The 13,091-nt window shown below is 50.9% G+C and overlaps 1 protein-coding gene across 1 annotated transcript in view; it reads left to right on the forward strand.

Moving 5' to 3' along the window:
- The first annotated feature begins 10,375 nt into the window (after window positions 1-10,375).
- The window catches only part of CRMP1 (collapsin response mediator protein 1), a 71,235-nt gene continuing 68,519 nt past the window's right edge, over window positions 10,376-13,091 (forward strand). Inside the window, exon 1 of the mRNA XM_025384743.1 lies at window positions 10,376-10,869. Coding sequence (XP_025240528.1) covers window positions 10,489-10,869 — 381 coding nt within the window. The 5' untranslated portion in view covers window positions 10,376-10,488. The remainder of the gene's footprint in view (window positions 10,870-13,091) is intronic.

Raw genomic sequence — 13,091 nt, forward strand, 5'->3', positions numbered from 1 at the left:
TGTCTCTATGAATTTGACCACTCTAGGACCTCGTGTGAGTGGAATCATACGGTCTTTGTCCTTTCATGACTGAGTTCACTTAGCACAATGTTTTTGAGGTTCACGTGGCAGCATGTGTCAGAGTTTCCTTCCTTTTTAAGGCTGAATAATGTTCCGATGTGTGGATGGACCACATTTTGTTTATCAGTCACGTATTGAGGGACCTTTGGGTGGCTTCCACCTTTTTGGCTATTGTGAATATTGCTCCTATGAACACAGGTGTACAAAAACCTATGTTGCATTTTTTAACATTGGAGTTAGCAAGTGACATTGAAAAACCAAGAGATTTCATATACGAATCTGGATTTCTGGCTTCTCGTGGAAAATCAGTGGATCTGACAGCACTGGGCCTCGATCTTCCTGGCCACAGTCAAAGGTGAATGAAGCCAGCTCGCTCCCTCCCCCGCTGACAGGCACCCCACCCAGTGGACTGCAGGGCCCCCGCTCCTTTCCCCTCCACTCACTGCAAAGCCTGTCTGGTTTCCACAGGCTGTGGCTTGGTGACACCTCGTCTGCCCAGCACCCTCCCGTTATGGGTGAAAATGCAGAGGCCCAGGGAGGACGGGTGGCTGCGGCCTGAGGTCTCACTGGCCAGGAAGTGATACAACTGCCGAAACGCAGGAAGGGCCTGCAACTGGGCATTGCAAAGCCTTGATTCTACTTCCAGCTCTGCCACCTGCTTGTCCCAGGTCCCTGGGACAAAGCCCTTAAACTTTCTGAACCTAAGTTTCCTCTTTGGAGGAAAATGGGAGAAATGGCACCTTCTCTTGCAGCCTCATGAAGTATTGTGAAGACAGAAGGAGATGATGTGCATTGGCCATCAAATGCAGTTGGGATGGGAAGGGGTGTTACTAAAAGCACAGGCCATGTCAGGCAACCTAGCATCTGGGGTTCTGTTTTCTCATCTGCAAGACAGGAAAAGGGGCCATACCTTTCCCCACTGGGCTATTCCAAGGATTAACTGAGGCAGGGAAGGAAAGGCATCTGGTGAGGGCTTGGCACCCAGCAGATGCTTCATAAATGCTACTTTTTAACAAGTAAGGTCACGTCCAAGGGTTCCAAATCCTCTTCCTACAGAACACAACCCGGCAAGAGGTGTAACATCATAGGAATGACCAGCTTCAGAGTCTATTGGCCTGATTTCAAAACCTAGGCTTGATGCGTTAGCCACTGAGGGCACTGGGCAGGTGAGCCCATCTCTCTGAACTGCAAACTCTTCCATTGTTTAGTGGGGAAAATATCACTGTCCTTGACAGCACAGGGAGAAATGAGAAATGGAAGGTGCTTTGCACATAGTAGACATTTAATAAAGTCTAATTCCTTTCCTTGCTTTCCCCAGCAGAAATCTGTTTTCTAGGTTAAAAAGATGGCATGTTTTCCAAATATCTTCAAAAAAAGGAACAAGGAAAAGTGTGGTTTCCAGCATCCCACTGAGGCTTGTCAGTCATCAGGTTTCATTCACTCATTCAAGGAACAAGCATTGATTGAGCACCACTAAGCGCCAGGCACCACAGTAGGCCCTGGGGTTCTAGGAGAGAACAGAGTAGACCAAATTGCTGCCCTGGTGGGTGGACTTCTGCGTAAGTCTGGTCAGTCGCTCCATGAGTACTCATTAAGTGCCTCTTCTGAGCTGCCTTTCTAAGGGCCCTGGCTTCACCTGGAAGGCTCATCTGTTGCTGTCTGTGTGATTCCTGCATATCTGGACCCCACCCACTTCTCTGCCAGTACCAGAGAACATACCTGTCTTGGGCCCCAGACCTTTAGACAGCATGGTGATTCTGCCCGCCTGTGCTGCTTCTGTTACCCCCTCAGTCCTTTCCAGGGTCCCTGGGCAAGGCCAGTGAAGCACTCCTGGGGTGAACACTCCATTCCACTGCACACAGGACACCCTGTGGGCCAGGTGTGGGCCCCAGAGAGCCTTGCCTCTTAGTTTACCTTTAGGCTTTGAATGAAATGGGAATATGGATGGAAAGCTCTTTGTAAGATCTACATGTATATACAGAATTGGTGTTATTTGACTTTGGTCTAGAGAGATGACAGAGACCACCTGATGTAGGAGAAAGAGGTTAGGGTTTGAGACCAGCATAGTTAGGCTGCAATCTGGGTTCTGCAACTTATTAGTTCTGAGACTAGGGAAAGTGGCCTGCCCTCCTCAGTTTACTTGCTGGGCAAATGGAGGTAATAAGAGACCCATCTCGGCACCTACTGTGCGCAGTAATGGAAAAACTGGTTGGGAAGGCATTTTGCAGACTTACGTCTTATGCATATACTCTACTCATGTCATTAATTTAATGCACATTTATTATACACCTACTGTGTGCCATTATGAACAAGGTGATCTGTCATATGACAATTCGGAAGAAAGTCCACAGGCTAGGGAAGAGAAGAAATACTTGTCAGATGGTGGTACCGCACATTCATAGATTATGATTAGCAACAGCCAGCAAGTTGGCATGGCAACGTTTCCCCGTGAACTGCTAGGCACTGTTCTTAAAATAGGTATGTTGGAGGTGTGGCGGCAGCGGGGACACGCTGAGGTAGTGTGGTTTGATTGCTCTGCAGACCAATGTGGGCTGTGTGCTCAGAGTGGCCCTGCCATTACCCTTCCCAGGCAAGCCAGTGGGGCAGTGATTAAGGTGACAGATCCAGAAACATCCATTGTTGGAGCTGGAGACAGCCTCAGATTTCATCTAGTGTAAGCATCCTTCTCCTCCCCATTTTACAGGCAAGGAAACTGATTCCCAGAGAGGTTACCTGACATGTGCGGTCCAGTGACAAAACCACTTGACTGCAGATGGGAGTGAACCTGGGTTCAGATGTCATTATGCAGTATTCTCCAACCGTGCCATGGGGCAGGCTCTTCTGATTCAGAATTTTAGGTCTTGGTCTGATGCAACTAATTTTCTACTGGGTTCCAATCTATATGGCATCATCTAGCAATAGATATTAGTTTAAGGAATTCTTTCATTTTGTGTGGAATTCATGCCTGCATTTCACCCTGGGGAAGCCCTGAATCCTAGGATATCTTGGAAACTCACCTACTTTTTGGATAGACTTACATGACTGAGCTTTCAATCCACCCTTCCATAGCCTTCCTTACCTAGTTTCTCCGTGTGAAATCAAGCATCAAAACTGATCAAAGGTTTTTGAATTGCTTTGGAATGAGGTGATTATATGAGCTTAGTTACCCATCATTGCAGAGAACAGGGAACCCAAGTCCTTTTACAGATGAGGTCCTTTCTATTTGTTTTACTCAGCAATTTATTGAGTAAACTTTTGTAAACTTGAGAGGGGCTTTTCACCTTCAGGCTGGTGAGCTTTTTTAAAGAGATTCACAGCTCCCCTTTGATTCCAGGGTGAAATTCTAGGTTTGAAATGTGAAACCTTCTGAGAACTCAGCCAACTTCTGAGAATAGGGTGCTAGACATTTCTGACATGTTTTAGACACAATCTTTTTTTCTCTGTTGAGACAGTGCCATACGTTGGGACGGGCTCTGGGCTGGGAGTCCAGGCAGGGTAAGAGGGGCTGCAGCCCTGCCACTTACCCCCTCCAGGTCATTTGAAGGATGTAAAGACTGCATTCTGTAGTGGTGATTCTTCACCCTGGTTGCATGTTGGACTCATCTGCAGAACTTTTAAAAAATCTGATGCCCAGGCCTCTCTCCAGGCCACTTAAATCAAGTTGTATTGAGTGGGGCCCTGGGCAGAGATCTATTTGAAAAACTCCCCAGTGATTCTAATGGGCAGCTGGGGGAGAACCATGGGAATACAGTCACATAGTCTCTTTCCATTCTCCCATTCCCTGTGCTAATTAAGTTCTAAAATACTACTGTGGTTTCTTCTGTGTTAGACTCATATTTATTTATACTCATGGCTAGGAAAGAAATGTGCCCTCAGAGTCGACAGGAGGAAGCTTCTTATCTTTGGAGTATTTTTGACCATGAGTTGGCTTTGTAACTCTACCCTCAGAGGGCCTTTTAAACAGCTGATGTTTCTTATGGAAATGAAATGCGTGATGTGTTACTGCATTGAGCTCCACTGTGGCAGAGACTGGAGCTGAGCTCTTGGTGACTGGTCACTGCACAATTCCATGAAGGTTCAGATAATATAATTGGGTGGTACAATAGACACACTAAATGAATCTCTTGGGTGCAGTTGTTTGCATCCTAAACTCCAGAATATCCAGAAAGAGATATTCTATGATAGATATATCTACCAGTTGGGTAAGCAAACAAAAGTAGATTTATCTTCAACATGTGCACCAATGGCCAACTGTGTTCCTACTTGACTTTGAAATAAATTATCTGGTGCCTTAAGGTGGTGTAGAAGGAAAAAATCCGTGGGGTTTGTTAATGTATTCAGTCCTCTTCTCTGTATTATGGGAATTTCTAAAAACAGATAATTTGTACCTTGGACCTAAAACCGCTTTCAAGAACTCAGTAGACTTGGGATTGAAGGATTGGGTTTTCTCTTTCCAGTGTGAACTTCCCTAAATCCTACTCTGGCTTCAGAAAGCACAGCTCCTATACAAGCCTGACTTCTGCATCCTTAGTGTAAATGTAATGTCTTAAGTCATGGAAAGACTAATAGAAGAATTGATAGCTCAAAAATGAGTTTTTTCCAACACATTTTTTTTTTGTCTCTGAAAACACCAGCAGGCTGTGTCCAAGCATGGGCTGATGATCCCTTTATGTGATGACAGAACGAGAGAAGAGAGAGACAAATGAATGGGATTGTTAAAAATGGCGGAAAACTTGATATCAACTTTGAGTCAGTAATATAATATTTGTAAATAGGACATTGAAAGTGATGGGGGAAATAAATGTCTATGCAGTGACGTTATAACCATTAATTCTTTAGTGGACAAGGACAAGGTCTGCACCTAACAGAAGTAGGAGAGTGAGTTATGGGGCCAGACACACGACAGCTCTGCCACTGACTAACTGTGCAAGCTTGGACAGGGTACCTACCTCTCTTAGCCTCAAAGTCCTCCATGGAAATAGTGGGTAAGGTGTGAGGATTAAAGAAATAGCACGTTTCTTAAAGCATTCAGCATGTCAGTGGATGCTGGGAGCCTTCCCTGACCCCTTTGAAAATGGGCTCGGCACAAACACATTTTGGTGGGAGGCTGGGGCCTATCTTACCAACCTGAGTTGGGGGAATAAGATGATCTCTTCGCAGTTCAGGTTTGCACAACCAGCTTTTGCAGGGAAGGCAGGGAAGAGGCGTGGGTGTCATTGGCAGAGTGATAAGCAAGGCTGGCAAGTTCATCTTGGTGGTCTCCTTAGTTCTTCCAGGTTAAATCCTGGACAGAAGTCACATGAAAGCTGTGAAGCACAGACATCAGTTTAGAAATTGTGTACTTTCCTGCTGAATCCCAAATGCACAATAACTCTACACCTTGCGGTTGCATGAATCTAGAAGGTCTCCTATGTGTCCTCATTAATAAACTCAAGGCTGAGAATTTTGGCAGGCCAAGTCCTGCCCCTCCCCAGAGTGAACTGCCTTGGTTCACATGGGAATGGTCCAGCAACACGACCCGATGCCTCCCCTCTGGAAGCTCTTCAGCAGGACCTGCCTCGGATCCTGGGGCAGCTGTCCTCCGATGCCTGCCTGCAGTGAGATCATCAGTCCGTGGAGATGTTCACTGGATTCCCGACCAGTTGTGGGTCGGGCTCAATCCTCCCTTTGGGTTTTCAGGATTTGTAATGATCGCTCCATTTGTGTAAAATAGGCCGGCATTTTCTCTTGTTACTGAGATGTATTTTTCTATGTTAGTTAAATGTATAATTTGTGTAATTTTGTACATTAAAATGTATGCTTTTTCACAATTAAAGGGTTTTTTTCCCCTTTTGAATGTTTTATTTATTGATGGTTTGTTACAAAGTGTTGTCGACCCTGACGTAACATAAAAAGGCAATGGAGCTAGGAGTCCCTTGATTTTTGGTGGGGAATAAATGCTTTTCTTGATACTCAAATCCACTTTGCACAAATAATTAAATGATTTCCTTTATAATCCATTATATATCTGTAGTAATTTCTGATTGCTGCTTTGACAGATGACCATGAACTCATTGCCTTAGAACAACTCACATTCATTATCTTATAGTTCTGAAAGTCAGAGTCCCTGGGCTACAACCGTTGGCAGGGCTGCCTTCCTTCTGGAGGCTCCAGGGAGAAACTGTTTCCTTGCCTTTTCTGGCTCCTAGAGGTGCCCACATTCTTTGGCTTGTAGTCCTTTCCATCTTCTTCAGATCTCTCTCACTCTGACCTCTGCTTCTGTTCTCTGATCTCCTGTTCTCAGACTCTGACTCTCCTGCCTCTCTCTCACTTAAAAGGACTCTTGTGATGACACTGGCTCCACCAGGTGATCCAGGATCATCTCCACATCTTAAGATTCTTAAGCACAGCCACCGAGTCCCATGTGCCATGTGGAGTAACATGGGCAGTAATTCTAGGGATTCAGGTGTGGGCATCTTTGAGCATCATTATTTTGCCCACCACAGTTCCCATATGTACTGATTTGGAGGCCACAGAAAAAAGCAGACATTTAAAAATCAAATGAGCCTGTATTTAAACTGCATCTCTGTCACTTGCTAGCCATGTAACCAGTTTGTTTAACTTCTCTGAACATCTCTTCTTATATCTGAGATGAAGACAATAATCCATTACTATATACCTAATGATAAACTACAATCCCCTTTCCTTCATTGTTTGAAAACATTCTTTTTTGCAATGAATTAATTTTTTGTTTGTTTGTTTGCCAAAACAAAATCCACATTGGACCTGAACTGGCCTCTTGTCCTCTCCCATCTGACATGTTCCTTTCAGTTCTCTGCCATCACCCAGGAAGAAGGTTTTATGTCTGACAGGATGAGCTCAAGGTTTGTCCTTCGCCAAATGTAGTGGTGTAATTCACTTATAAGAACTCTTTCTCAGGAGGACTGGGAGCAGTTGAGGGATGGGTTGGGGGATGGGGGAGGTCACAGCTGTCGTCAGGATGGGGGCAATTTTCTCAGATATTGCCTTTGTTGGTCCCTGGCAGATATTGCTCCTCTCTGTCTCCCTGCAAGCTGGAGGGTGCATTTCCAACCTTATACCCTGGGTTTTGTTTCCTACCTCCCTTTCTCTGTTGCACTTGGGTTACTGACCTTGAGATGAGATGGTGTGGAAAAAACTCAGACAAACCTGAGTTGAAATCCCAGCTTAGTCACTTCCCAGTGGTTAACTTGAGCAATGGGCTTAAGGTTTGTCATCCTCAGCACTCCAGCCTGAAGATGGAGGTGGCCTGGTTCGCCACGTGGGGCTGTCTGAGGAATCCAGCAGTGTGTAAGGCGGAGCATGATGCACAGAAATGACCTGTGTGTGCAGGAACCCTTATGCACAGTAGGCAGCTTCAGGAGGGTCCGATTGCCTCCTCTGCAGGGGGAGAACAGAGTGAGAGGAAGGGATATAAAGTCAGTGACACGCAGTGGGCGCCACAAAGGTGTGTTAGATGAATGTCGAATGATTCGTTGCCCAAGACTGCATAGAAAACGGGATTCTAACTCAACCACCTAGACTCTTCTGCCTAAACCAGGTCCCTTTATCTCTTATCTCCCAGTGGGATCACCTCAGTCAGGCTCTTGAGGAGAGGAAAGGGTAGTTGTTTCGATGTGGACTCTGGCACCAGACTACTCTGTTTAAACCTTGAAGTCTTACTCGCCAGTTATGACCCTGGACAGGTTATTTATGTCTCTGAACCTCAGTTTTCTCATCTGTAAAATGAGGCTAAAATGGTACTTTCAAGGTTGCTGCGAGGCATAAAAGAGTTACTATCTGTTAAGTGCTTACAATGGTCCGGGCACGTAGTAAGCTTTCTATAAGCAGAAGCTGTGAAGATCCTTTCCTGCTTCTGCATAAAGTCAGCCCTTTCTCAGCTCCTTGCTTGTGTCACTCCCTCTAATCTTGGCAACTGCCCAGCCCTTTCTCACAATGGAAAGTGTTTTCTTTAAAACAGTATGATTTCCATCACCACCAGCAAAGCCTGAGAAACTGTGTCCTCAAGATGTTGAGAACAGATTCAAGCATGCAGTAGGAGGCCTGGCCTCCAAAGTTCCACCTAACTCAGATTCTTGAGTTTTCTGATATTTCTCTGGGTTATGTCACCCTGAACATTTGTGGGGTTTTAGAAGAAGTTTCTATGTGGTCTTCAACATGAATTGTTCTTGCCTGGAATGGGCTTGGAATAGTATTTCACCAGACAGAGAAAAATTTTCATTGAAAAAATCGAAAACACTTGCGTGATAGCCTGGAGGCCGACAGGCCTCAACAGGAGTGCCTGTGGCAAATCTGCACAGTGGACCCAGGGACACAAGGAAAGAGGAGCCAGGATGCGGCTGTGGTGGGTGGAAGGCAGATGGAGGCTGTGTGTGGAACTGTCTATTCTCGCATTCAGCACTCTCCCCCATTAGAGTATACACTTGTTGAAGGCAGAGACTTAGAAATACTCATCTGTGTCCCCACACTAGCTTCTCTCTCAAGCACAGAAAAAGAACTTGCTAAATTCCCACCAAGTGGATGAGCCCACACTCTAGGCCTGGCTGAATCTCCTTGAGGTTGAGGCCCTGAGGGAGCCATTTCACATCTCCCCTCCTGTTTCCTCTTCCAAGAGTGGGCAGGTAACAATACCTACCTTCTGCACAGACCCCTTGTTGCAGGGTTGAAAGACAGTAGATTCAGGGAGGTGTCAGCTGAGGCCATGGATCTGATGGCCCCAGGATCCTCAGTCCATGGGGCCGAAGAGTCATAAAACAAGAACATGAATCCATCTGTCTGTCTGGTATTCTTGGAGCCTGGCCACACTGCGGGAGCTCTGGCTTGCAGCTGGCAGGGCCGGGGGTTGAAGGGACAGCTCCCAGCACGCAAGGCTGTGGGTGGGGGGGCATTGCAAGAAGCACTGATGCTCCCCTCTGCAGTCCCCACCCAGTCCTGACTTTGCTTGTCTAGACTGGCCCAAGGAGGGGGTCGGCAGCTGGCAATTCTGCCTCTCCAGGAAGTGCAGCTGGGACTGCAGGGTCCCCAGGGACTTGCAGGATCCTCTGCCTGATAATCGTGGAGAAATACGGGAAGGTGTCTATAGGAGGCAGGTGGTGCCTGGCCTTAGAGGAGAGCCCCAGCAGAGCGACCTCCACGACAGAGGAGCCCCAGAACGCCCAGACTGCAAGCTCCAGGAGCAACAAAGGTCGACTGTGCCCCTCGAATGAGGGAATATCTGTCCATCTGGCTGACTGCCAGCTGTGTGTGTGGTCATCTCTGTCTCTGTGTGTCTTTCTCTGGAGAGTTTTCATTTAAGCTTTTGACTTCCTTTATTCCTGGTGTGGACTTGTGTGTGGGTGTCCTGTTGCCAGTTTACGATGCACAAGTGTGGAATTGCCTTGAGCTTGCCTTTGATATTGGTGTGTTGTGTGGTGTCATTGTCATGCACCTGTATGTGTGTGTCACTGGTTCTCACGCAAGAATGTATTTCTTTTATGTGTCTGTCGGAATGTGCCCCTAGCATGTCCCTCTTGGCTGCTGCACCACCCTTCCTGGACCTTACCACCCCTTGGCCCACCATATAGGTGCTTTTGTCTCCAATTCCCCTCCTCAGCAGGTCCGCTCCTGGAGGGCAGGCACTTGGTCTATTTTGTCCATGGCTCTGTTTCCAGCTCCTACAACAGTGCTAGGCACTAGTGGGCGCTCAGCAAAATAATACTGAGGGAATGAACGGTGTGTCCAACGCATGTGCCTCTCCAGTTGTGCAATTAATCTTGGTGTGATGCTATGTGTGAGTGGGGTTGTGAGACAATGAGGATTTCTGTTGCGTGTAATGAACTTGGAATGTGCACAAGCATATATATGTATGCGTGTGCAACATTGAGTATGGTGTGCATTATCGAGCCCCTGTGTATCTCGGGAGAGCATGTGTAATTGACTCTCGTGTGTATGCCAGCATGTCTGTGCATCTCTCATGTGTTTGGCGTAATTGGTGTGCAGGTATGAACTCGCGTGTGCCTCCAGAGCGTATGGGCGCGCGAGTGTACCCACACGGCTCCTGCCCCACGCTCTCCTCGCGCCCTGCGCTCCGCCTGGGGGCGGAGAATGGGGGTGCGGCGAGGGCACTGCGGTGCCTCGGCCCGCCCTCCGCGCTGCGGTTCGGGCGCGTCACCATCCCTCCCCGCCCCAGCCGCGGTCCCCGCCTCCCGGTCCTTTGTAGCTGGCCGCGCCGCTAGCCCGCAGCCGCCCGGAGGCCCCGCCCCAGTCCCGCCCCGGCGCGCGCCCCGCCCCGCCTCTCCCCTCCCCGGGCCGCAGTCGCGCCGGGGCCGCCGCGGGCCCGCACCGAGGCGCGGAGCGCGGGGCACGGCGGTGGCCAGGGCCGCGGGCGGGCGGGCGGGTGGGAGCGCGGCGGGTGGCCGGCCTTGGACGGGTATGGCGGACCGGCGGCGTGCGTGGAACACGGAGGACGACCTGCCCGTGTACCTGGCCAGACCGGGTAGCGCGGCGCAGACCCCGCGCCAGAAGTACGGCGGCATGTTCGCCGCGGTGGAGGGCGCCTACGAGAACAAGACCATCGACTTCGACGCCTACAGCGTGGGCCGCCGCGGCTCGGCCCGCACGCCGCGCAGCGCTGGCCGGCCCGACGCGGTCGGCCTGCCAGGGCCGGGCGGCAGCGAGGACACCAACAGCGACGTGAGCGAGCCCTCGGGCTCCGCGGTCAGCTCTCCCGGAGAGCGCGACGAGCGGCCGCCGGCGCTGCGCATCCGCTGCCCCGCGCCCCGCCACCTGCCCCTCGGCCGGGACAATGGCCAGGTACCCTCGGGGCGCGCGCGGGCCGGACGAGGGGGGCGGGGCCCGGGAGGACCCAGGGCATGGGGCGCCCGAGGGCCATGCCTGCGCTTCGGGTGTTGGGGCAGCTGCCGCCAGGCTGGGGAGAGCCACGGCGCGGCCCCTCCCCCACTTCATAATGCAAGAGGTTCCTAGAGCTGGGGCGACTGGGTCAGGGCTGGCCGGCGTGGTCCGTGAGACTCGGAAGGGATCGCCCGGGTCCAGTCCGGGCTCCTTTTCTGCAGAAAGGGAGAGCGAGGTTCTGAGAGGGGAAGTAAGTTGGCTAAAGCCACCGCATGGACGCTTAAAACGCGAAGGAACCTCTGAGATGAATCTAACCCAGACCCCTCATTCTATTTTGTGAAAAGAACTGGAGCTCCGTTCCGCGTTGGTCCATTCATCCGTCCACTCACTCGGTAGTAATTATAGAGCACCTACTGTGTGCCAGCCCCAGGAGAGGTTCCGCGAGTCGCCTGCGGCCACACAGCTTCAAGCTGGAAGGAGCTTTTTCCCGAGTGCTCCCCTCATGCTTGCTGGGGGGAAGGATTTGACTAAGGATTTAGGTCGTCGGGCAGTTGGAGCCGTAAACCCCTGTCCTCAAGCGTCAATATATTCAAGGGGCACTCCTGAGCTCCACAGCACACACCAATGTGCCTGCTTCACAGAGCAAGGTGGAGGTAGAGCTGGGATTTGAACCGGGATCTCTAGCCTCCTAGACCTGAGCATGGGGCCGGGAGGATCAGGGAGAGGGAACGCTAGGGCTTGGGCCCTGTGGGTATTCTTTCTTGAGCTGGGAGTCACCAGGGAACTGGGGGAAGAAGGGTCGATGCACGGCATAGCCTTTGGTTGGACCGACAAGATCCAGGGTCAGGTGCCGGAAAAACGGAAGTTGAAGCACCCGAGGGCTAGGGAGTTTTCGAATTGGTCCACACCTGGAAGCCGGAGCACTGCTAGGTGCCGGGCCCAGGGTAGGCGCTAGGTCCCTGGCTCAGCAACCTGGCCCCACCCTCCAGAAGTTCCCAGGTTAGGGTGAGCGACGGATTCATTGTGATAATTAAATCAGTTAATGCCCGTAGGTAGTGAGCATTCAATAAATGTTTGTTACTGACTTTTATTACAATCATTATCATTTTAATTAAACCTTCCCCTCTTAAATGCTGTGAGTGACCCAGAGTGAGCCTGGAGGGAAGCAGAACTTGATCGGGGCAGATATCTGGGAGGGCTTCCTGGAGGAATAGGAGCAGGGGGCTGGTAGATACGGTGGTGGGCCTCTTCGGGCCCCATCCCTTCCCGGGCGGGCTGTCTGCAGCTCCAGAGCTCTCCGTGGTCCTGAAGTCGGCGCCTCGCGAGGGAGAGGTCCAACAGCAAGGGTGTGTGTGTGTGTGTGTGTGTGTGTGTGTGTGTGTATGGTGGTGGGGGTGGTCAGAAAGGGAGATGGTGCGAGAGTCCAGCCTCCTCTTCCCCCATCCCTTCTTTATCTCCCCCATCCACTACCTTCCCTGGTGTTCCGACCTCTCTTGGGATCCAAACCCCCGAGGCCAATGGGGAGGCTTCTCGGTCGCGGGCGGAGAAGCCGGACCAGCACCAGGGAACCTGGGTTTCCAGCCAAGGCGCTTTGCTCTGTTGAGCCTCAGCTTCTCCATCTGTCAGATGGGGGTGGCCGTCTTCTCCTGGCCTTCTTCAAAGCGTGGTGGTGTACCGAGAGGCGAGGGCGCTTTGTGCACTGCCCGTAGCTGTCCCAAGGAGAGTTCCTCTGGAGCTGCGGTCAATGTCACCAACGCTAGCATCACCCCGAGGGCGCAGGCTGGGCCAGCCCCACAGCTGCGCCCTGACGCTTGGAGACGCTGTTCGCTTCACCTCTCCGGTTCCTCTCCCCTATTCCTTCCTCTTCTCCATGTGGCCCCCTCTGCCCTTCTCCATGGCTTCTCAGGGACCGGACAAAAGGCAGCCGCTCTGGCGCGCCCAGGGCTCCGACAGCACTCGAGCTTCGCGACTGTGGAACTCAGGGGCTCCCGATCTCCACGGAGGGAGGGTTTTACTTTCTGCTGGCAGAGTAGCCTTGAGGCTTGGGTTACAGCGGGCTCCGGTTCCGGGGCGGGCCTCACAGCTCCAGGGATTTGCAACGGGTGCCCCGGCCCTTCCCCCCCGCCCACATGGCTTCTCCCTGGGCTGCAGGAGGGGTTTCTGCGGCGCAGGCGCAACGATTG

This window comes from Theropithecus gelada, chromosome 5, assembly GCF_003255815.1.
Source record: "Theropithecus gelada isolate Dixy chromosome 5, Tgel_1.0, whole genome shotgun sequence".
Taxonomy (NCBI): domain Eukaryota; kingdom Metazoa; phylum Chordata; class Mammalia; order Primates; family Cercopithecidae; genus Theropithecus; species Theropithecus gelada.